Raw genomic sequence first — 22,605 nt, 5'->3', positions numbered from 1 at the left:
TGCTGGGATTACAGGTCTGAGCCACCGTGCCTGGCCAAGGGGAACTGTCTTTTCCTTGTTCTTCTCTTCCGCCACTGCTATGCAACCCATCTGTCCACTCATTCAGCCAGCACTATGTGCCAAGTACTGTGATAGGCATATATAGCATTTTCTCATTCAGCCTTCACAACAATCCTGTGAGGTTAGAACTATTGCTCCACTTGACCATTGGGAAACTGAAGTCAAAGAAGGTGAAGTAATTTACTCAAAGTCACAAGCTAGTATGGGGTTCAACTGAGATTTTCTCTTTGTTTTTTGTCCTGAAAGCCTGGGCGCTCTCCACAATAGGAAAAGCCATGAGAGTTCTTAGAGACTAGGATTTTTGCCTTTGAGCAACTCCTTCTTCAGTGGAGAAGAAAGACATAGAAATAGTTTGTTCATTTATTCAGTTTTTCAACAATATTTATTTATTTATTTATTTACTTATTTAGACAGGGTCTTGCTCTGTCACCCAGGCTGGAGTGCAGTGGCATATTCACAGCTCACTGAAGCCTCGAACTCCTGGGCCCAAGCAATCTCCCTGCCTTAGCCTCCTCAGCAGCTTGGACTATAACTGGGCACCACCACACCTGGCTAAGTTTTAAAATTTTTTGTAGAGATGGGGTCTTGCTATGTTGCCCAGGCTGGTCTCAAACTCCTGGCCTCAAGTGATTCTCCCCCCTTGGCCTCTCAAAGTGCTGGGATTCCAGGTGTGAGCCACTGCATCCAGCCTCAACAATATTTATTAGGTGCCCACTATTCACTCGTTGCTGTTGCAAAGCAGAATCAGACATAGTTCTCTGTCTTCAAGAAATTATAGTCTTTAGAAGGCAGATATAAATGAATTATTACAACCCAGATAAATGATAATATAATGTAATAAATCCTCTCTAAGAAAAGACATTGTAAGGCTTCAGGGAACAGGAGAGGATAGAAGTCTCCCTGGGACATGGCGCCCATGTGGAACCATGGGGAATGACTCCACAAAGAAGGCTTATGTTTCAGTGGAGACTTAAAGAGTGTGTAAAAATTTGCCATGAGAAGCTTCTTTTGCTTGTCCAAATGCACCATGGTGTCTTGCCTTTACACGTGTCGTTCCTCTCTCTAGACCAGTTCCCTCTTCCCCTTTCCTGACCTGAGTAAAACCACACATCTTTCTAGTATCAGCTGGAGTGACACTTCCTCCTGGAAGCCTGCTTTCACATGCCCTTTCCCCATTCTACATGCAGATTACAGACTTAATGTCATGGCTTTCCATGGAACTGTGTATGTATGCAAAAGCTGGAGGGAGATAGAGTTTCTGTTCATTATATGTGAAGAAATAAGAACTTCAGTGTGGTTGAAGCATAGGGTACATGGCTCACAATAAATATTTGTGGAATAAATGAATGAATGGATGAATTCTTGAAAGAACTATAATTTTGAGGCAGGAGAATAGGGCCTGGAGGCAGGGAACCTAAGGCAGATTCATGCTGACTTCCTAGAACCAAATCAAAAGGAAAACCCCAACTTTCCACACCTAAGTAACAAAAGGACTGGAGGCTAATCCCTTTGCAAACCACCCCCCGCCCCGCCTTTTTTTCTGTGTGGCAGTTGGAAAGTTGAAAGTATTTCTGCAACCAATGAGACGTTTGCATAGGAGTGTAACTTTGTAGCTTCACTTCAGCCTCTGGTTGGTTGCTTTGTGCAACCAGTCAGACTAATTTCGTGCCAAGTATTTGTTTGCATAGAAGTGTTAATTTTGTAACTTCACTTCAGACTCTGACTGGTTGCTTTTCACAACCAATCAGACTGATTGTGGGCCACTAATTTATTTACATAGGGTGTACACCAAGTAACCAAAGGGAAACCTCTAGAGGGTAGTTAAATCCCAGAAAATTCTGTAAAGGGGCTTTTGAGCCCCTGTGCTTGGGCCTGCTCCCACCCCTTGGAGTGTACGTTTTCAATAAATCTCTGCTTTTGTTGTTTCATTCTTTCCTTGCTTTGTTTGTGCATTTTGTCCAATTCTTTGTTCAAGACACCAAGAACTTGGATACCTTCAACTGGTAACATTTTCACCCAGGAAAGTAGGCTTCAAGCAGATTATTAAATCTCTCCTAAACTCACATCACATGTCATTTGAACTGCCTCCATCACGTTCCCCTTGTCTCTACCTGGCTGCCTCCTACTCATTGTTCAAAATATCCCCTTGTCCTGGAATCCTTTTCTGACAGCCTTCCTTTCTTCCTATAGTTTGGGTCGAGTGCTTACTGATCTGCTGTGCCTTTTGGGGATCAGTGAGGTCAGGCAGAGAGGCTCTGGGGTTCTGGTGCTGCTGCTCTATGGATCAAAGCCCACCAATCCCAAATTTCAGATACCAAGTTGGAGAGAACCTTCAAGGTTATCCTTTCTCCCATGGGAAACTGTCCTCCTGGCCTCCAGGCTCTTGTTTGTTATTGCAGCACCTACTCCATGGAAAACTTTGCTGGGGAGAGCAGCAGGGTGACCCCAGTAGAGTCCAGCTTGGATCTCTCCACCAGTGGGGACCTCAAATTCAACTTTTCCAAAATCAAAATAGTGGAAAGAGCTTAGACAAACCTGGGTTTGATTTTGAACTTTGTTTTCTGGACTTTTGGCAAGTTATTTTAACTCTCTAAACCTTGGTTTCTTCCATGAGAGCCAGGAGATTTTAGAATAGGGAAGTACAGGGATCTGATGCCTGTTTTAAAACAATCCTTCTTGCAACTGTAGGGGGAGGGGACTGGCAGGAGGGGATGGGCTGGAGAGGAAGAACCAGAGGCTGCTGAATAGAAGTGTTTCCAATTACCATCAGGCTGGCCTCAGCAGCACACTCTCCACTGTGACCCCAGAGCCAACCTCATGCTGTTGCCTAGCAACTCACCTGCATCACCCAGGGATCTGAAGCTGGGGCCCCACCGAGGATGGGGAAATGACCAGTTAATTACAAAGGCTCAGGGGAATCGTACATCAGTTCATTCCTCAGATTCTCACTGGGCTCCCACCAAGTACCAGGCCCCATGCTAGATATCAAGGACTTAGAAATGAATAAAACCCTATCTCACTCCTCAAAGAACTCACAGTGTAGCAGGATGGACAGATTTCTTCATTCATCCAAGAAATATGTATTGAGTGCCCATCGACAGTACAATGGTTAAACAAGTTGTAGCATATTTGCACAATTTAATAGCATACATATGGCAAGAGAATGAACAATCTACAATTACACACAAAAATATGGAATATTGATGAGTGAAACATATAATAAGAGAAAGAAGCCAAATAGAAAAGAGTACATTCTATATGATTCTATTTAGATAAAATAAAAAACAGGCCAAACTAATCTATGTTTTCAGAAATCAGGACTGGGGTCTTGGGAAGTAGTGACTGGAAATAGCATGAGGAAGCCTTCTGGAGTCCTGGAAATATTCTGTTTATAATTCTGGGGGTAGGCCAGGCATAGTGGTTCACACCTGTAATCCCAGCACTTTGGGAGGCCAAGGCGGGTGGATTTGCTGGAGCCCAGGAGTTCGAGACCAGCCAGGGCAACATGGCAAAACCCTGTCTCTACAAAATATACAAAAATTAGCCGGGTGTGGTGGCAAGCACCTATAGTCCCAATGACTGGGGAGTTGGGAGGCTGAGGCGGGAGGATCACTTGAACCCGGGAGACTGAGGATGCAGTGAGACATGATCACACCACTGCACCATAGCCTGGGCGTCAAAGCAAGATCCTGTCCCCAACCGCCCCCTCAAAAAAAAAATCTGAATGCATGTTATATGGTGTGTTCACTTTGCAAAGTTTATCAAGGCCATATGCTTGCAATATCTTAACTTTGCTGTATGCATATTATATGTCAATAAGAAGTTTTTTTTAAAAATATTTTTGAATACCTATCATGTGCCAAATTCTGCATATTAGGTAAACAGAAATTTACAACACTGCATGATAAATACACAGGGGTGTGGGGACACAAAGAAAGGACTTCTCATTGGGGCCAGGCATGGTGGCTCACACCTGTAATCCCAGCACTTCGGGAGGTCGAGGCGGGCAGATCACCTGAGGTCAGGAGTTCAAGACCAGCCTGGCCAACATGGTGAAACCCTGTCTCTACTAAAAATACAACAACAACAACAAAAAAAAAATTAGCCAGGCATGGTGGCATGTGCCTGTCAGTCCTAGTTACTTGGGGAGGCTGAGGCAGAAGAATCGCTTGAACCCAAGTGGTGGAGGTTGCAATGAGCCAAGATCATGCCACTGCACTCCAGCCAGGGTAACAAAGGGAGACTGTCTCAAAGAAAAAAAAAAAAAAGTGTTCCAGGAGTCCAGGTAAGAGAAGCCAAGGCCCAAAGGAGGGTAGAGGCCAAAGAGAAGAGGAAGAGATTTTTAGAAATCCATTTCAGAACTTACCTGCTTTCCTTTTATACGTAATAATAGAAAAAAATCCACGAGAAACATGGCTTATATTATTTTATTTTTCAACTTCAGGTACAGAGAATTGAGCTAAACATATTTCTTAATTCATAGCACACTGTATCCTTTGGCCTCAAAGGCCTCTTTCTTTTTCTATTTGCCCTCCTCCCATGTTTTTTTGTTTTGTTTTGTTTTTTGTTTTTTATGAGTTTGAATTTCGCTCTTGTTGCCCAGGCTGGAATGCAATGGCACGATCTCCGCTCACCACAACCTCCGCCTCCCAGGTTCAAGTGATTCTCCTGCCTCAGCCTCCCGAGTAGCTGGGATTACAGGCATGTGCCACCATGCCTGGCTAATTTTGTATTTTTAGTAGAGACGGGGTTTCTCCATGTTGGGCAGACTGGTCTCGAACTCCTGACCTTAGGTGATCTGCCTGCCTCAGCCTCCCAAAGTGCTGGGATTACAGGTGTGAGCCACCACGTCTGGCCCTCCACCTTTTGTTTATTTTTTTAGAGATGAGTTCTTGCTCTATCATCCAGACTGGAGTACAGTGGCCATCATAACTCACTGCAGCCTTGAACTCCCAGGCTCAAGCAATCCTCCTGCCTCAGCCTCCCAAGTAGCTGAGACTACAGGCATGTGCCACCACACCTGGCTCAATTTTTTTAATGTTTTGTATAGACAGGGTCTCACTATGTTACCCAGGCTGGTCTCAAACTCCTGGCCTCAAGTGATCCTCCTGCCTTGGCCTCCCAAAGCACTAGGATTATAGGCATGAGCCACTGCACTGGGCCCAACTTATTGCCTTTCATTCCCTTTCCTCTCCCTATTCCTACAGACAACTCTTCTAATGTGTTTATTGTGTAGCCATTTATGTTGTTCTTGCAAAATATGCATTTTCATTCTGTGTGCACATATTTTACATTTATATAAATGGTACCCAGTTATATATATCATTCTGTATTTTACTTTTGCATACCACACTACATTTTTTCAATCCATCCCTGCTGCTATGTGTATCTTTAGTTTGTTGCTTCTAACTGCTCCCAGGACTACAGAATTGGATTGACAATACAATGCTACTATTATATTTGACAATCCAAAGTGCTCTACCACTGAGTGGGGAGATTTCAGCTGTAACCTCTCTCTCTCTCAGGTTTGAACTTAGGCAAGTCCCTTCCCCTATTTGGGTCTCAGCTTCCCCATCTGTAAAATCAGAGGTGTCTTCTACTTCTAACCTTCCATGCAACCTCCCTTATTTTACATACAGGAAAATCTGGTCCAGAGAGTGGGAGTGACTTGATCAAGGTCACGCAACAGTTATCAACAGTTCAATTTAATTTAGCCCACATTTATTGAGTGCCAGGCATGGTGCTAAGTGCTTTAGATACTTAAATAACTAAGGCCTGCTGAGTCCCTCCCCACTAGGGCCTCTAAACAGAGCTGTGTTAATTTTCCAAGAGCAGGTGCAGAGATAGCTTGTGGGCACCGGTCAAATGCAGTAAAGATATTAATAGGATGTAGCCTTAGATAGAATCTAAGACAGCACCTCCACCACTCTAATCAGGCCCTAAAATACTCCTAGCCTCAAGAAAATAAGTTGGGTACACTGCTTCCTATTTGTAAAAGCTTATTTATTGCCATAGCGTTTACCAATAATAACTGATGTAATATAGTAAGATAAATCATGCTTGTCTATCTGCGTGCATAATATTGTACAGCAGTAACTACGGCATGAATACAATTTTATATTCTACTTGTTACAAATGTTTGTTGTTGGGCAATATTAATGGCTACTGTTGATTATTTACTCTGTGCTGGACATCAAGTCCTTTACATATGATAGCTCATCTAATCTTCATTACAATGCCATGAGGTAGAAGGTACTATTATTATCCCCATTTTAAAGATAACAAAACACAAGCACAGTTATATTATTTGTCCTAGGTCAGTGAATTTCAAGCACTTTGAATGAAACCCACAGCGGAAGTGTAGTTTACATTGCATCCTGGATTACACGTGTGTGTTTCACAATACTACACTTACCCTTCCCATATAGGACATTCTCTGACTTTTCTATTCAATTTCTTTCCATGCTAGTCGAAGCTACTAAGTTGATTCTATGACTTACTAATGGGTTGTAACTCACAGTTTGAAAAACAATGCCCTAGATGATATACATACCACAATCATAACAAAATTACACAAAAATTAAAATCGTAATACTCTTTAACGTGAACTTTCACGTCCTGAGCATCCGCCCTGTACAAGGTCCCATGCTGCAGGTTAGTGACAGGTTTGAATCAAACATGGTCCTGCACTCAAAGAGCTACAAATTCCTCAAGGTAACATACAGGTAGATAGGCAATGACATCACGACAGTGATTATCAATCCTGACTGCACCTTAAAATCAGCTGGGGTATTTTTAAAATACATAGTGCTGGGACCCTATCCCCAGACTTCCTGATTCAGTCGGTCTAGGGTGGAGCCTGGACATTAAGTGTTTTTAAAAAGTTCCTCAGGTGATTGATTCTAAGGTGCAGCCAGTATTGTGGATCATTGCAATACAGCATGATAAGTGCTACGTTACATGAAAGCACAAATTGGGTTCGATGGCTGGTGCCTGTAATCTAATCTCAGTTACTCGGGAGGCCGAGACAGGCCAGGAGTTCAAGACCAGCCTGGACAACATAGTGAGACTACCCCTCTCCCAACCTCTGAAAACACAGAAAAAAAATTAGCTGGGTGTGGTGGCCCATTCCTGTGGTCCCAGCTACTCGGGAAGCTGTAGCAGGAAGATTGCTTGAGCCCAGGAGTTGATGGCAGCAGTGAGCTATGATAACACAACTGCATTACAGCCTAGGTGACAGAGTGAAACACAGTCTCTAAAAAATAAAAAAATAAGAAAAGGAAAGCATAGAATCGGGGCAACTAACTACCTAAAGGTGTTGAGAAAAGCCTCAGAGAAAAGCTGTTTTCTGAGTTGAGTTTGTGTGGACACCTTCTGTCTGACTCTTTGGATCCACTGTCCACTCCCACTGTCTGCTTGGTACACTGAACCTGTACAGCTGACACTAATGGGCTCCTTTGCTCCCTGGCTTCCACTCAGGTACCAGCCAACATCCCTGAAGGAGATTGGTGAGAAAGAGGAGATGAATTAACTCCCTAGCTCCTTCCCTGCAAGTTTACCTTGGGCTGGCTGTGATTCTCCTTTGAAAGTAACAGCCTCTAGGAGGCTGAGCCATGAAAATCACTTGAACCCAGGAGGCGGAGTTGCAGTGAGGTGAGATCGCGCCACTGCACTCCAGCCCGGGTGACAAAGACTCTGTCTAAAAAAAAAAAAAAAGAGAGAACTGCCCCTTTCAAGATGGCTTGGTATACAGGACTCTTTTTCCAGCTTCCATAATCTCTCCTCCCTCTGCCCATTCATTCAGGTCAAGGGATGTTAACAGTTCAGATAGGTTCCTGAAATATCCCTGTCTTCTCCTACACCCCACCCACACAATGGAAATTTGTCCCTGTGTAAATGAGCCTTCCTCAAATTCCCCTAATCTGAGTGTGTCGTCTGTTTCCTATTGAGGCCCTGATGGATAAAACCAGGAAGCCCTATAGGAACTTGCTGTAAGCTCAAGGACGGGAAAACAATATAGGCAGGGGGAGCAGATAAGGAATGGCAAAGAGGCACGGAAATGTGATTTTGTCTGTTTAATTCCCTTTATTGGTTGAAGAATAAATTGCTAAATCCCATGTTCAGGTCTCAGTCCTAATCTTCCTAGGTTTATCAACAGCATTTTACCAGTTAATCACTCTTCCATTCGGGAACAAATTCGTTACTTGGCCTCCATGACATGGCATTCTTTTGGGTTTTTTTGGTCCTTCCTGTGGCTCCTCTTTTTCAGTGTCTTTTTCTGGCTCCCTCGTGTCTTCATCTCCTTGGTGCTGAATGCCAGAGTCCCAAGGGCTGTCCTTGGTTCTCTTTTCTCTCTATTCCAACTCACCATCATCATCTAGTACCATGGCTTTAAATACTCTATGTGCTGTCCACTCCCAAATTTATTTATTTATTTATTTATTTATTTATTTATTTATGAGACACAGTCTCACTCTGTCACCCAGGCTGGAGTGCAATAGCATGATCTCAGCTCACTGCAACCTCCCCCTCCCAGGCTCAAGTGATTCTCCTGCCTCAGCCTCCGGAGTAGGTGGGATTACAGGTGCCTGCCACCACGCCCAGCTAATTTTTGTATTTTTAGTAGAGATGGGGTTTTGCCATGTTGGCCAGGCTGATCTTGAACTCCTGATCTCAGATGTTCCACCTGCCTCAGCATCCCAAAGTGCTGGGATTACAGGTGTGAGCCACCGTGCCTGGCCCACTCCCAAAATTATATCTTGCCTTAGATCTCTTCCAATTCCTGACTCATATATCCAACCGTACTAGAGATAGGAATGGTGTCTGGAACCAGCTCCTACAGTCAATTGTTATGTTTCCAGGACTTTGCCAGCCTCTTGCTAACCACAGCCATTCCTAAAAATTAAGTTATATTTTTAAAATTAAAGAAATTATGTTAAAGAAAGGTAATATTCAAAACTCATCACTTTCTAATTGTTTTACTCTATTTTATGATTTTCTGTGCTCTCCAGTTTATTGATGTCTATTCTATCTGTATTGTGGAAATACTACCTAATGGTGTGCTATTCTCACATCTCTTCCTAACTCTACGTTTAGTAACATCGTATTGGAAGCTCAAAATCAACCCAGGTGGGAGTATTACACCACACATTAGCAATGTTACCTATCAGGGGTTGATTTATTGTTTTGTTTATTGCCTAGACTTAAGAAAGTAATGGAAAAAATGTTAATAATACAGATTAAATCGAGAGTATATTGTGTCTATAGCCATTACTTTGTGAATAACACAAAAATTAGTGTAAATATTCTTCTGGTATTGGAAACTACTCTCAGATTCTACAAAGAAAGCCCTCTTGTTATTGACTTTATCCTTGTTCTGGCATATATCTCCATTGTTTTGCTTTCATCTTACTATTAATGGAAATAAAAATATCAACCAACATTAATCTTGGAATTATACATGTTCAGCAACTGCAACCATTAGTTGGCTATAGATATAAGAGTTTGGCAAACATCAATTAAAACATTCTGTGGGAATAAATTGGCCATATGGAATTTACAATAAGAAGTACTATATATTTTATTATTTGTGAATTGTGTGCTATGCATCATTTATATCAGTAAACCTTGTAATACACTTATTATACACACACACACACGCACCTTCTTCTCCTGGAAAGTCAATTTGTAAATGTTTACCACTGCTAATAGGCAACTCAAACTTAACATGTCCAAAACTGAACTCTTGATTTTCCCTCCCGAACCAGTTCCCCCTACGAGCATCCTCATCCCAATTAATGGCAACTCTATCCTTCCAATTGCTCTGGCCAAAAACCTTAAAGTCATCTGTGACTCCTGTCTTTCTCTCATTCCCTGTATTCCACCTATCATGAAATCCTTTTGCCTCTACTTTCTTTATTTTTATTTTTAACATTTATTATATTTTTAACATTTTTCCATTACTTTCTTAAGTCTAGGCAATAAACAAAACAATAAATCAACCCCTGATAGGTAACATTTGCTAATGTGTGGTGTAATACTCCCACCCTGGTTGATTTTGAGCTTCCAACATGATGTTGCCCAGGCTGGAGTATGGTGGCGCGATCTCGGCTCACTGCAAACTCCGCCTCCCAGGTTCAAGTGATTCTCCTGCCTCAGCTTCTTGAATAGCTGGGATTACAGGCATGTGCCACCATGACCAGCTTCTTTTTGTATTTTTAGTAGAGATAGGGTTTTGCCATGTTGGCCTCAAACTCCTGACCTCAGGTGATCCGCCCGCCTTGTCCTCCCAAAGTGCTGGGATTACTGGCATGAGTCACTGCACCCTACCTTTATTTTTATTTTTAGTGACAGAGTCTCACTCTATCTCCCAGGCTGGAGTGCAGTGAAGTAATCATGCTCACTGCAGCCTCAAATTCCTAGGCTCAAGCGATTCTCCTGCCTCAGCCTCCCAAGTAGCTAGGACTGCAGGTGCACACCACTGTGCCTGGTTACCTTTTTTTTTTTTTTTGTAGAAACAGGGTCTCACTATATTGCCTAGGCTGGTCTTGAACTCCTAGCATCAAGAGATTCTTGTTGGGATTACAGGCATGAACCACGCCACCCAGCCTCTACTTTCAAAATATATTCAGAATCTACTTCTCCCCACCTCCACTGCCCACATGTCCCCTTATGAGGATTACTGCAATAGCCTCCTGACTACTTTCCTCATTTCAGTACTGCAGTCAGAATGATTCTGTTAAAACATAAATTAGAAATGTCCATTCCCTGTTTAAAACCCTTAAGTGGCTTCCCATCCCACTCAGAGTCAAAGCCACAGTCTTCACAATGGCTTGTAAGATGCTACAGTAGCTGTGTACCCATTCTTTACCTCTCTGATGTCATCTTCTGTTACTCTTCCCCTTGCTCACTCTGCTCCAGCCACACTAGACTCGTTGCTGTTCAGCAAACACATCGTGCCTGCTCCTGCCTCCAGGCCCTTGTACTTGCTGCTTCCTATACCGAGACTGCTCTTCTGCTTTGCTCTCTAACATTCTTTAGGTCTTTGCCCATATACCATTTTCTCAGTGAGGCTTCCTGATCATTCAAATTAAAGTTACAATCCCTCCTTACTCTAGTACCATACTACTCTACCCTCTCCCCTGCTTAATGCCATGTAAAGCACATGTTGGCTGGGCGCAGTGGCTCACGTCTGTAATCCCAGCACTTTGGGAGGCCAAAGTGGAAGGATCACTTAAGGCCAGGAGTTTGAGACCAGCCTAGCCAATATGGTGAAACCCAGTCTCTACTAAAAATACCAAAAAAATATAGCTGGACATGGTGGTGGGCGCCTGTAATCCCAGGTACTCAGGAGGCAGACGCGCAGAATCAATTGAACCTGGGAGGCAGAGGTTGCAGTGAGCCGAGATTGTGCCGCTGCACTTCAGCCTGAGTGACAAAAAGTAAAGTACTATAGGTTTTGTATTATTAGTTTTAGTTTCTATTCTTTCTCTCTCCCAAAAGGCAAGTGAGAAGGAAGAAGCTCTCCCTGTACAGAGTCAGAGGTGGGGGTGCTCCAAAGCCGAGAGAGGAAACCCTGAGTACAGCAGAAACCAGCCAGTTACATGAGGAGGCTGGAGGAGGTGGTCTCTGATTTGCATAGGGCTCAGGGTATTGGTTTGACTAATTCATTCCTTTTTATGGCTGACTAGTATTCCATCGTATGTAGTATGCCACATTTCCTTTATCCACTCGTTGATTGACGAGTATTTCAGTTGGTTCCACATTTTTGCAATTACAAATTGTGTTGCTATAAATATGCATGAGCAAGTATCTTTTTCACATATGAGCTGGGTTTTGAAGCATAAATAGGAAAGGAGAAAAGTGCCCAGGAAAGAAAGTTACAGCTGAGAAATATTTAACTTTTTCTTCCCCTGCTTGGTAGAAATGCCCATCTATCCGGAATTTTTTTTTTTTTTTTTGAGACGGAGTTTCACTCTTGTTGCCCAGGTTGGAGTGCAATGGCGTGATCTTGGCTCACTGCAAGCTCTGCCTCCTGGGTTCAAGCGATTCTCCTGCCTCAGCCTCCTGAGTAGGTGGAATTACAGGCATGCGCCACCACTCCGGCTAATTATGTATACACGTGTGAGCCACCACACCCGGCTCATCTATCTGGATTTTAACAGGAAATAGCTTGGCCAAACTTGCAACACTCCAAGTTATATGAAGTAGAATTTGAGAACTCCTGGTTACTGGACACTCGAGAAGGGGCTGAGTGAAAGGGACAGGTGGCAGGAAGAGAGCCCATTGGTTCCACAGGGCAGAGAGAGAAGAAGAAACCATTTAATAGCTGTAGGACCCATCACAGGCTTAAGGCTCCCACAAGAGATGGGGAAGAAGGAGCAGGATGGGCAGGGGCACCTTTGCTTGCCACACTCTAGAGAGTGACTTGGCACTCAAGGCCCTTTTCTATCCTGATGAACCTTCCAATCACATCTGCCCCACACCCCTTCTCACCTCAAACAGCCAAGCACTTCTCTCAGACTCTGTGCCATCATAGATACTGCTCTTTCAGTCTGACATTGTTGCCCTGATCCTCCTAGAGAATTCCCATTCCTCTTTCAAGATATAACTCCAGTGTCACCTCACACCTCCAGAAGGCCTTGCCTGGCTGCTCAGGCTAGGTAGCAACTGCCTCTGGGTCTCTTAGAGGTAGCCCTGGAGCTACGTCGACTCCAACATCTGGACCACATCTGCTCTTGCCCTTTCCTATCCACTCCACAGAACAGCCAGAAGGATTTTTTGTTTTTTTTGTTTTTTTGAGATAGTGTCTGTGTCACCCAGGTTGGAGTGCAGTGGTGTGATCATAGCTCACTGAAACCTTGAACTCCTGGGCTCAAGCAATCCTCCTGCCTCAGCCTCCTGAATAGCTAGAACCACAGGCACATGCTACTGCACGAGGCTGTTAATTTTTTTTTTTTTTAAACAGAATCTCGCTCTGTCACTCAGGATGGAGTGCAGTGGCGCTATCTCTGCTCACTGCAACCTCTGCCTCCTGGGTTCAAGCGATTCTCCTGCCTCAGCCTCCCAAGTAGCTGGGACTACAGGCGTGTGCCACCACACCTGGCTAATTTTTTTTATTTTCAGTAGAGATGGGGTTTCACTGCATTAGCCAGGATGGTCTCGATCTTATGACCTGGTGATCTGCCTGCCTAGGCCTCCCAAAGTGCTGGGATTACAGGCGTGAGCCACTGCACCCTGCCTAATTTTAAAATTTTTTTAAGAGACAATTCTTGCTATGTTGCCCAGGCTGGTTGTGAACGCCTGGCCTCAAGCAATCCTCCGGCCTTGACTTCCCAAAGCATTGGGATTACAGGTGTGAGCCACTGGGCCCTGTCAAAAGAGATCTTTCTATGACATAAGACTCACAGTGATACATCCCTGCTGAAAAGAACCTTCATTTCTTGGTTTAAAGACCATAGCCCTTACTGTGGCCTACTAGGCTCTGTGTGATCTCACTCGTGCCTGCCTCTCCACCTTCCCCCCTCATCTGTTGTCCTCTCTGTTCCAATCAAAGGAGCCTTCTCTGTTACTCAATGCACCATGTTCCTTTCCCCGTAGGACCTTTGCACTTGTACCTTGCTTCATTCTGGCCAATTTCTACTCATTCTTCAGCGCTCAGCTCAAATCTCCCTTTTTCTGGAAAGCCCTCCTTGGCCCTCCAGGCTAGTTTAGGTGGTACTCACAATAGTAATTTTATATTTATAAATTATTTAATTTAAATATTTTAAAGCTATTTATAAATTATTTAATTCCCGTGTCTCCCTGGATAGAGATCATGCCCCTCCTGTTCATCCCTGCCTAAGAGGCACCTAAAGCAAAACTTGGCATAGAAAATGTGCTCAGGAAGTTTTTGTTGAATGATCACAGGAGTGCTTAGCCCTTACCACATTACATGAAATCTGCAGTTTACCTGGTTTCTCTCACACCAGCCTGTGAGTTTCTGGAAAAAACTCACAGCCTGTAAGTACAGGATCCAGCCCCATGCTTGACATTTCATGGGCTCAGCAGGGGTTTTCTGAGCAGGGGAGACATTGTGATGTGCTGACTAGCTCCCCCATCACTGAGGACTTAGGACAGACACCAGCTGCTAGGAGTGCTGTTAGCACAAAGCCTTTAGTGTCAGCTTCTCCACAGACAGGGCCATCTTGGCCCTTGTTGCACCCCTTGCCAGGTGGCCCCACATCCAAGGACTGATAAAGGCAGGGTGACCTGACCATCTTAGCTCATCTGATGGGCTACTCTAGCTCCAGAGTCCCTGTCGAGTCAGCTAAGACTGTCTTGGGGCCTGCATGGAGCTCACTACTTTCCCCCTCTGCCACTCCCATTCCCTCCCATCCTTTCCACGCGTTGATCCCAACGGTGCTCCCTCATAAATATCCTGCACTCCAATCTCCATCTCAGAATCTGCTTCCAGGAACCTAACCTTCAACAGGCCCTCGGTCCTCTCTTCTCCTTCTCCCAGCCATCACTTTCAGGGAACATGCATTCATTCACCTGAAGTTTCCAGACACCATTCAACTGTTAAAAGTGTTTCGCATCCGTTTTTCTATTACTTCCATCCTATACTGACTAGGTGGATCAAGAAGGGGGGTTAGCTCCACTTAACATGTGGAGAAACTGAGGTCGGAGTTGGCGTGTGACCAGGCCAGCCTAAGGCCACTGCACGAATGAGAAGCTCAGCTCTCAGATTTTTGCCTCCCTTTCCCTGCCAAGTCGCTGCATCCTGGGACAAGAGGGAGCCTAACTGAAACGAACTCCGGTCTAAGGGGACAGAATCCTGAAACCCTGGCTCTGGGGTCCGGGGCAGGGGGTAGCTGCCTCAGGACAGACGGGGAAACTGAGGTCCAGAGCCAGACATCCACCGCCTGCGGAGGAGAACCAGAACGGGGCGCGTCCTGCCTTGCGGGTCGAGCGGCGCCAGAGCCGTCTCCTCCCGCCCCCCGCGCCGGATCCCCCCGCCCCGTCTTTGCCCTCGCGACGCCGCCACCTCGGGAACAAGCCATGGTGGCGGCGGCGGCGTGGCTGCTCCTGTGGGCTGCGGCCTGCGCGCAGCGGGAGCAGGACTTCTACGACTTCAAGGCGGTCAACATCCGGGGCAAACTGGTGTCGCTGGAGAAGTACCGCGGCTCGGTGAGTGCGCAGGGTCTGGCGGCGCCGCGGGGCCCGGCCTCGCCCTGGCGGGGCCTGCTGGGGGCGCCCCGCAGCCCGGGCCCCCGCGCGGTGTGGCTCCGAGGGCGCCCCAGCCGCGCGACCGCCAAACCCCGGCCCCCGCCCCACTCGGCAGTGACCCCCGGCGCGGCGCCCCCATCCCGCCCCCGGCCTGGCCCAGCCAGGCCCGGCCAGCGGCTACGTGGCACGGCCCTGGCGTGGAGGAACCCAAAGCGCTCGCAGTCGGCGCCCACTTTGCTACCGGCAGCTTTGGGCAGCGGGGTCCAGACCTTCGCCGAGAGGCCGGGCACCACTGCCCAGCCTTTGCCATTCACGGGTGGAAAAAGTAAACGTAGCATCGTGCGGCCTTTCCCTCTCCCCTCCCCACTTTCCGCATCTGAAACGGGGAGTGGCTGATTCGGAGTCCACTGAAGAACACTGTGGAGATGAATGTGCAGGGCAGAGGGTGTTATTTCAGATGCACGGAGACCTCACACGGATCATCCTTGGGAGAGGGCACAAAGACCCAGAGAGGGCAGGCATTCGCACAAGGTCACACTACACTAGAAAGACGGGGTCTGGAAGAGAACCCCACAGCCACATCCGGGGTCCTCTCTAGGCCAAGTCCTTAGATGGCAGCTCAGGGGCACAGTTAAGAGTCATCCAGGCTAATTGCCCCCTCCTTACCAAGAGGGAACCTAAGCTCAGAGAAGACTTCGGAGAGGAAGGGTATCTGGGTTGAGTCTTTGAACACGAGTGGATTTTAGCAAGACTAAGAAGCAAACAGAAAGAAGGGTGGTGAGTGGTGGGGCCAGGAGTTCCAGCTGTTGTGCTTCAAAGAGTCTAAAGCTGGAGGCTAAGAGTGGTGGCAGATGAGGCTGAAAGGATTGGCAAGGGACCAGGCGGGACCTTGAACACTACATTGAGAGGCCTGGATGTCACATGTGCAATGAAGAACTCCCAGAGTGGACCTCTTCAGGATAGACCTGGGGACTCTTGTGTGAAATGGCTGGGGAGTTGAAATCTAATGAACAGGTGGGCCAGCGTCCAGTTTTGGATGAACCACACAAAAATGGATGTCAACATTTTTCTCCTGGGAGCAACACCATCTTTAGTGAAGACCAGTACTCTATAAGCCTTGAAATTTTCGATTATGCTGGGAGTCTTGGGGGCAGTAATCCCCGTCCTGACTGTCCCCCAGAGTGTCGTGAGTTTCAAATGAGATGACGGCGTGCATGTGGATGCACTTAGTAAACTCTGGAGTGCTCTGCACCTGTGTTTGGTGGATCCCAGCAGGAACTTCATTTAGAACTCTGGACAAAGAACCAAGAACAGGGCCCATTCCAATTCAGGCCTCCTGTTCTCTCTAGGGCAGCTCACCAGAGAGCCTCAGGTTTAGCGTCTGATCAGCTCTGCTACTTATTAATTCGTTGTTCATTATTGAACACCTACTGTATACTAACTAGATACTAGGTCAGCCCCCGGGGATACAGTGGTGAATAAAACAGATACGTTTCCGCTAAATGGAGCTTACATGGGTTGAGGAGAAGAAAGAGATAATAAACAAGGAACTGAGAAATGCACAAGGTAATTCCTAGTAGTAGTAAGTGCTAAGACCAAAATAGAAGAAGGTCACACAACTAGTAAGATAATTAGAATTTGAACCCAGACAGTCCAGTTCCAGAGTCTATGCTCTTAGTTGCCAAGTTCAGCAGTAAACCAGTAATCCAGAAAAGCTGTAATTGGTGCTGAGTTAACCCAAGCTAGGCCTGCTGCTTGGGCAATATGCTCATTCCTTCACCTACAAACATTTACTGGCTCCAACTACATGTCTGACACTGGGTCCAGCTCTGGTGACATAGCCTTGAGCAAGATTGATATGGTTGATGCCCTCAGGCTAACTGGGACTATAGTTATTTAGACCAGTATGGATGAATGGCTGACCACTTGGGAATGTGTGGGGTTATGTATGTACTGGTAGGGCTGAGTGTAGAGTGTGTGTGTGTGTGTGTGTGTTTATGAATGGTTTATTTGTTTACTTCTTCTGTGTACAAATCTGAGTCTGTGTCTCTGCTTGTATATGTACATATGTAAATTAATTGTGTACTTGGGTGTGTCTGTCTGTGTTTTGGTTTCTAAGGACCAAGCTTTTCGGTTTCAGGGATGGAACTAGAAGCCAGATTTCCCCCTTCCAAAAGAGTGGGCAGACATGCAAGGTGTGAGTTAAAAGTAAGCAAGCTTTGGCCAGATGCAGCGGCTCACGCCTGTAATCCCAGCACTTTAGGAGACTGAGGCAGGCAGATCACAAGGTCAGAAGTTCGAGGCTAGCCAGGCCAACATGGTGAAACCCCGTCTGTACTAAAGAAATACAAAAATTAGCCAGGCATGGTGGCGTATGCTTGTAATCCCAGCTACTTGGGAGGCTGAGGCAGGAGAATTGCTTGAATCCGGGAGTTAGAAGTTGCAGTGAGCCAAGATCATGCCACTGCACTCCAGCCTGGGTGACAGAGCAAGACTCCATCTTAAAGAAAAAAAAAAAGGCTTTAATGTTCTCATTGCCCAAGGATCCATCAGGGGGAAAAAAAAGGAAGAACCCTAACTGAGGAAGGGAGTTAAGAATCCCAGTTTTCACCATTCCAGGCAGATTATGGTGTATGCTGACCTCAAACTGAGGAGGTTGTTCTAATAGCCAGTGGCCCCAGGCATGGATCCTTTCTTACCTGGTGGAGATAGGGTACAGGAGGTACAGCTCAGTAGTTCAATCATCTAGCCCAGTAGTTCTCAACTAGGGGTGATTACTCCCTTTAGGGTACAATTGGCAATGCCTGGAGACATTTTTTATTGTCAAGACATTTTTTATTACATCTAGTGGGTAGAGGCCAGGGATGCTGCCAAACATCTGACAATGAATAAACAGGACATCTCCCTAACAATGAAGAATTATCTGACCCAAATGTCAATTATGGAGGATAGGGCTAGACTGCCTACCACAGGGTAGGGTTTAAAATCCTTTAATAATATATACCTAGAAGCTAAAAACATAGCATTTGAGCCAAAATTCTAATCACATTATTATAATCAAGGTCCATTAGCCAGCTTTATATTTATTGCCTAAAGTCTTTAATAAATTTAGGGATTAGTCTAGTGATAAAAGAAAGTGGTAGGCCAGGCATGGTGGTTCATGACTATAATCCTAGCACTTTGGGAGGCTTAGTTGGTAGGATTGCCTGAGGCCAAGAGTTTTTGAGTCCAGCCTGGACAACATGGTGAGACCTGTCTCTACCAAAAGTAAAAATTAAAAAATTAGCCAGGTGTGATGGCATGTGCCTGTAGTCCTACCTATTTGAGAGGCTGAGGCAGGAGGATCACTTCAGCTCAGAAGTTTGAGACTGCAAACTGTTGGGGGTATGTGCTGTTATGATCATGCCATTGCTCCAGCCAGGGACCTTGTCTCAAAAACAAAACAAAACAAAAAAAAGTGGTATTGGTTCTCTGGAGGTGGGGGGGACAAAAAGGGATGAGGGTTCTTTTCTCAAGAAAACCTGTGTCTGTCTATGTTCCCATGCAGGCGTTTGTGTTTGTGTGCACACTTACTCATTCAGCTGAAACTTAGACTTTTTCATATGCCAGGCCCAGAGATGAAGTGGACATAGCTCCTGCCCTCAGTAGGTTCACATTCTAGAAGGGAGACTGACACATATACAGGCAACCACAGTGCAGAGTGGCGAGTGCTAGCTGTCTGAGCCAAAAATTGAGCCCAGGTCTGCCTTTTTACCCCCTCTTATCAGCTCTCATTATGTGCTCGCCAGTATGTGTGCCTCTGTCTGTGGATGTGCTGTGTGTGTGGGCATGTGTGGTGTTTGCTAACATATGTTTGTATCATGGCACGTGTGCATACCTATTTATGTATGTTGTATAATTATGTTCACAGATGTTCATGTATGTGTGCACATACCTGTAAGCCCCTGAATGTTTGATTTCATATGTGCCCGTCTGTGTGCATGTGTTTGTGTATGTGTGAGAGCACTGGACACACATTTACACATGTGTACACAGTGTTCTTGTATGTGTGAGGCAGTATTAACTGTTGAGGGAGTCACATATGTGGATGTGTCAGGGCATGTACAGGTTCATACCTCTTCACTGGCTTGTCTGGGCTTTGTTTTGTTTTGTTTCTGTCATACAGGTATCCCTGGTGGTGAATGTGGCCAGCGAGTGCGGCTTCACAGACCAGCACTACCGAGCCCTGCAGCAGCTGCAGCGGGACCTGGGTCCCCACCACTTCAACGTACTCGCCTTCCCCTGCAACCAGTTTGGCCAACAGGAGCCTGACAGCAACAAGGAGATTGAGAGCTTTGCCCGCCGCACCTACAGTGTCTCATTCCCCATGTTTAGCAAGATTGCAGTCACCGGTACTGGTGCCCATCCTGCCTTCAAGTACCTGGCCCGTAAGTCGTGGTTTCTTCATCCCCTCACACCTCCCTGGCTGAGGCCATGGCTCCCTGGGCAGCAGAAGCCACTGGCTGGCTGGGTGACCTGAGGCCCTTCCCCTTCCTGATCCTCTCAGGTGGACTAATGCTTTGTTCCAGCACTAATCTTTGAGGAGAGTGGAGGCAGGTACAAGCTGAGGGTTATTCCTGCCTAAGAATATCTCCATACCTGCTGCCTCTCACTTCTCCCTCAGAAGTCACTCTTTTGGACTTTTCTAGGATCCTGTTTTCACATTCAGGGGCTCCTAGAAGGAGACATTTAAGTCAGTGTGATTTAGATGAGTTTATGGACATATGATGGAGAAACCAAGGCATAGACAGGGGATGCCACCTGCCTGGAGAAAGCTGACCAAGATGGCGGACAGGCATCTCCACCCTGAGTCAGTGGTGGAGTGTGTAGGCCATGGAGGGAGACCTTCTGAGCTAAAATACCAGATCTTAATATTTGAGAACTAGATCCCTTCTCCAGCTGCAGAAGCCTCAGAGCTGCAGAATGGGGTCATGGGCTAAGGTTATCGTTCTGACCCTGTTTCTTCCCTCAGGCCTTCTCCTTTGGAGGCCCCATTTTTGCCTTTTCTCACTCCGTGCTTCTGGTGGCCTTTGTATCCCTTGCCACCACCCCACCCTGCAACCCATTCACCTGGAGGAGTAAATGAGAAGCAACAGTGCAGCAAACAAAAGGTCCCTTACTGAGGCAGGTTTGCGTTTTGCTCTGTGGCTCAGTCCTAATGTTTATTTTTTTCTTTGTGTTCTTTTATTAGTTCCTTCCCAGTTTGCACAGTTATAGATCAAACCCGGCCTTGCTTTTAGAAGCACCTGGGGAGCTCTTAAAAATGCACAAGGCTGAGACCTACTGAAGCAGAGCCCAAGAATCTTTATTTTAAGCACTCTCCTGCTCCCCAGTGATTGTGATGAAACCAGTCCATGGACTAACATTTGGAAACCATTAAAACTGAATTAGAGAATAGGGTGTAGATTATTCGGTAGTTCGAAGTCATTAATAAAGGAGGATTTGATACCACTTTATCAAGCACATCACAGAATCCTACAGCAGTCGTTCTCAACCTTGGCCCCACTTTGGAACCTCCCAGGGGGGCTTTTGAAAAATGCTGATGGGCCGGGCGCGGTGGCTCAAGCCTGTAATCCCAGCACTTTGGGAGGCCGAGACGGGTGGATCACAAGGTCAGGAGATCGAGACCATCCTGGCTAACACGGTGAAACCCCGTCTCTACTAAAAAAGATACAAAAAACTAGCCGGGCATGGTGGCGGGCGCCTGTAGTCCCAGCTACCCGGGAGGCTGAGGCAGGAGAATGGCGTGAACCCGGGAGGCAGAGCTTGCAGTGAGCTGAGATCCGTCCACTGCACTCCAGCCTGGGCAACAGAGCGAGACTCTGTCTCAAAAAAAAAAAAAAAAAAAAAGAAAAGAAAAGAAAAATGCCGATGGCTGAGCCTCATCCACAGAGATTCTGGTTGGAGTGGTCCGGGGTGTGGACTGGGCATCAGGATTAGCTGCCACCAGGGAAAGATGGACACCGAGAGTGAAATCCCAGGAGAGGGTACACAGGGTAGCACACTTTGCTCTCCTTCTTCCTTTTTCTCTAGAGACTTCTGGGAAGGAGCCCACCTGGAACTTCTGGAAGTACCTTGTAGCCCCAGATGGAAAGGTGGTAGGGGCTTGGGACCCAACTGTGTCAGTGGAGGAGGTCAGACCCCAGATCACAGCGCTCGTGAGGAAGCTCATCCTACGGAAGCGAGAAGACTTATAACCACTGCGTCTCCTCCTCCACCACCTCATCCCGCCCACCTGTGTGGGGCTGACCAATGCAAACTCAAATGGTGCTTCAAAGGGAGAGACCCACTGGCTCTCCTTCCTTCACTCTTATGCCACCGGTCCCATCATTCCTGTGGAGGAAAAATTCTAGTATTTTGATTATTTGAATCTTACAGCAACAAATAGGAATTCCTGGCCAATGAGAGCTCTTGACCAGTGAATCACCAGCCAATAAGAACATCTTGCCAACTAAAATGTGTGGCAAATAGAAGTATATCAAGCAATAATCTCCCACCCAAGGCCTCTGTAAACTGGGACCAATTATTACCTCATAGGGCTGTTGTGAGGGTTAGGATGAAATATCTGTGAAAGTGCCTAGGCAATGCCAGCCAAATAGGAGGCATTCAATAAACAGTGTTTGCATATAAACCAAAAAATAACTTGTTATCAATAAAAACTTGCATCCAACATGAATTTCCAGCCAATGATAATCCTGGCCAAAGGTTTAGTTGTTGTTATTTCCTCTGCATTATTTTCTTCATTACAAAAGAAATGCAAGTTCTTTATAAAAATCCAAACAATACCTCATGATATAAAATAAAAATGAAAATATCCTCCTGATTTCCCATCGTCTCGCTCCCTAGAGGTAAACAGTGTTAGCAGATTGGTACAAAGGCTGCCAGGCCTTTGGTTTTTTTTTTTTAATTAAGCTAGTCATTATTGCCCAATAAGAATTCACTGAGTGACTGGGCACGGTGGCTCATGCCTGTCAACCCAGCACGTTGGGAGGCCGAGGTGGACGGATCACCTGAGGTCAAGAGTTGGAGACCAGCCTGGCTAGCATGGTGAAAACCCATCTCTACTAAAAATATAAAAATTAGCCAGGTGTGACCGGGCTCAGTGGCTCATGCCTGTAATCCCAGCACTTTGGGAGGCCATGGCGGGTAGATCACCTGAGGTCAGGAGTTTGAGACCAGCTTGGTCAACATGGTGAAAACCCGTCTCTACAAAAATATAGAAATTAGTCGGGAATGATGGCAGGTGCCTGTAATCCTAGCTACTCAGGAGGCTGAGGCAGGAGAATGGCTTGAACC

At 46.0% G+C, this 22,605-nt stretch overlaps 1 protein-coding gene across 1 annotated transcript; it reads left to right on the top strand.

The window, feature by feature from the left end:
* The first annotated feature begins 15,054 nt into the window (after window positions 1–15,054).
* Window positions 15,055–22,301, top strand: LOC105495240 (glutathione peroxidase 7). Its single transcript, XM_071092924.1, has 3 exons — window positions 15,055–15,231; window positions 19,436–19,697; window positions 21,343–22,301. The coding sequence occupies exons 1-3, from the start codon at window positions 15,103–15,105 to the stop codon at window positions 21,504–21,506; spliced, it is 555 nt and encodes a 184-aa protein (XP_070949025.1). The 5' UTR covers window positions 15,055–15,102; the 3' UTR covers window positions 21,507–22,301.
* The last annotated feature ends 304 nt before the right edge of the window (window positions 22,302–22,605 follow it).

This window comes from Macaca nemestrina, chromosome 1 (genome assembly GCF_043159975.1).
Source record: "Macaca nemestrina isolate mMacNem1 chromosome 1, mMacNem.hap1, whole genome shotgun sequence".
Taxonomy (NCBI): Eukaryota; Metazoa; Chordata; class Mammalia; order Primates; family Cercopithecidae; genus Macaca; species Macaca nemestrina.
The sequence above is the reverse complement of the archived record's forward strand: the minus strand, read 5'-3'. Positions and strand labels throughout refer to the sequence as shown.

Coding starts and splice junctions, on each gene's coding strand:
- LOC105495240 (XM_071092924.1), top strand. CDS start 15,103: ATGGTGGCGGCGGCGGCGTGGCTGCTCCTGTGGGCTGCGGCCTGCGCG. Junction 15,232..19,435: donor TGGAGAAGTACCGCGGCTCG/GTGAGTGCGCAG, acceptor TCTGTCATACAG/GTATCCCTGGTGGTGAATGT. Junction 19,698..21,342: donor TGCCTTCAAGTACCTGGCCC/GTAAGTCGTGGT, acceptor CTTTTTCTCTAG/AGACTTCTGGGAAGGAGCCC.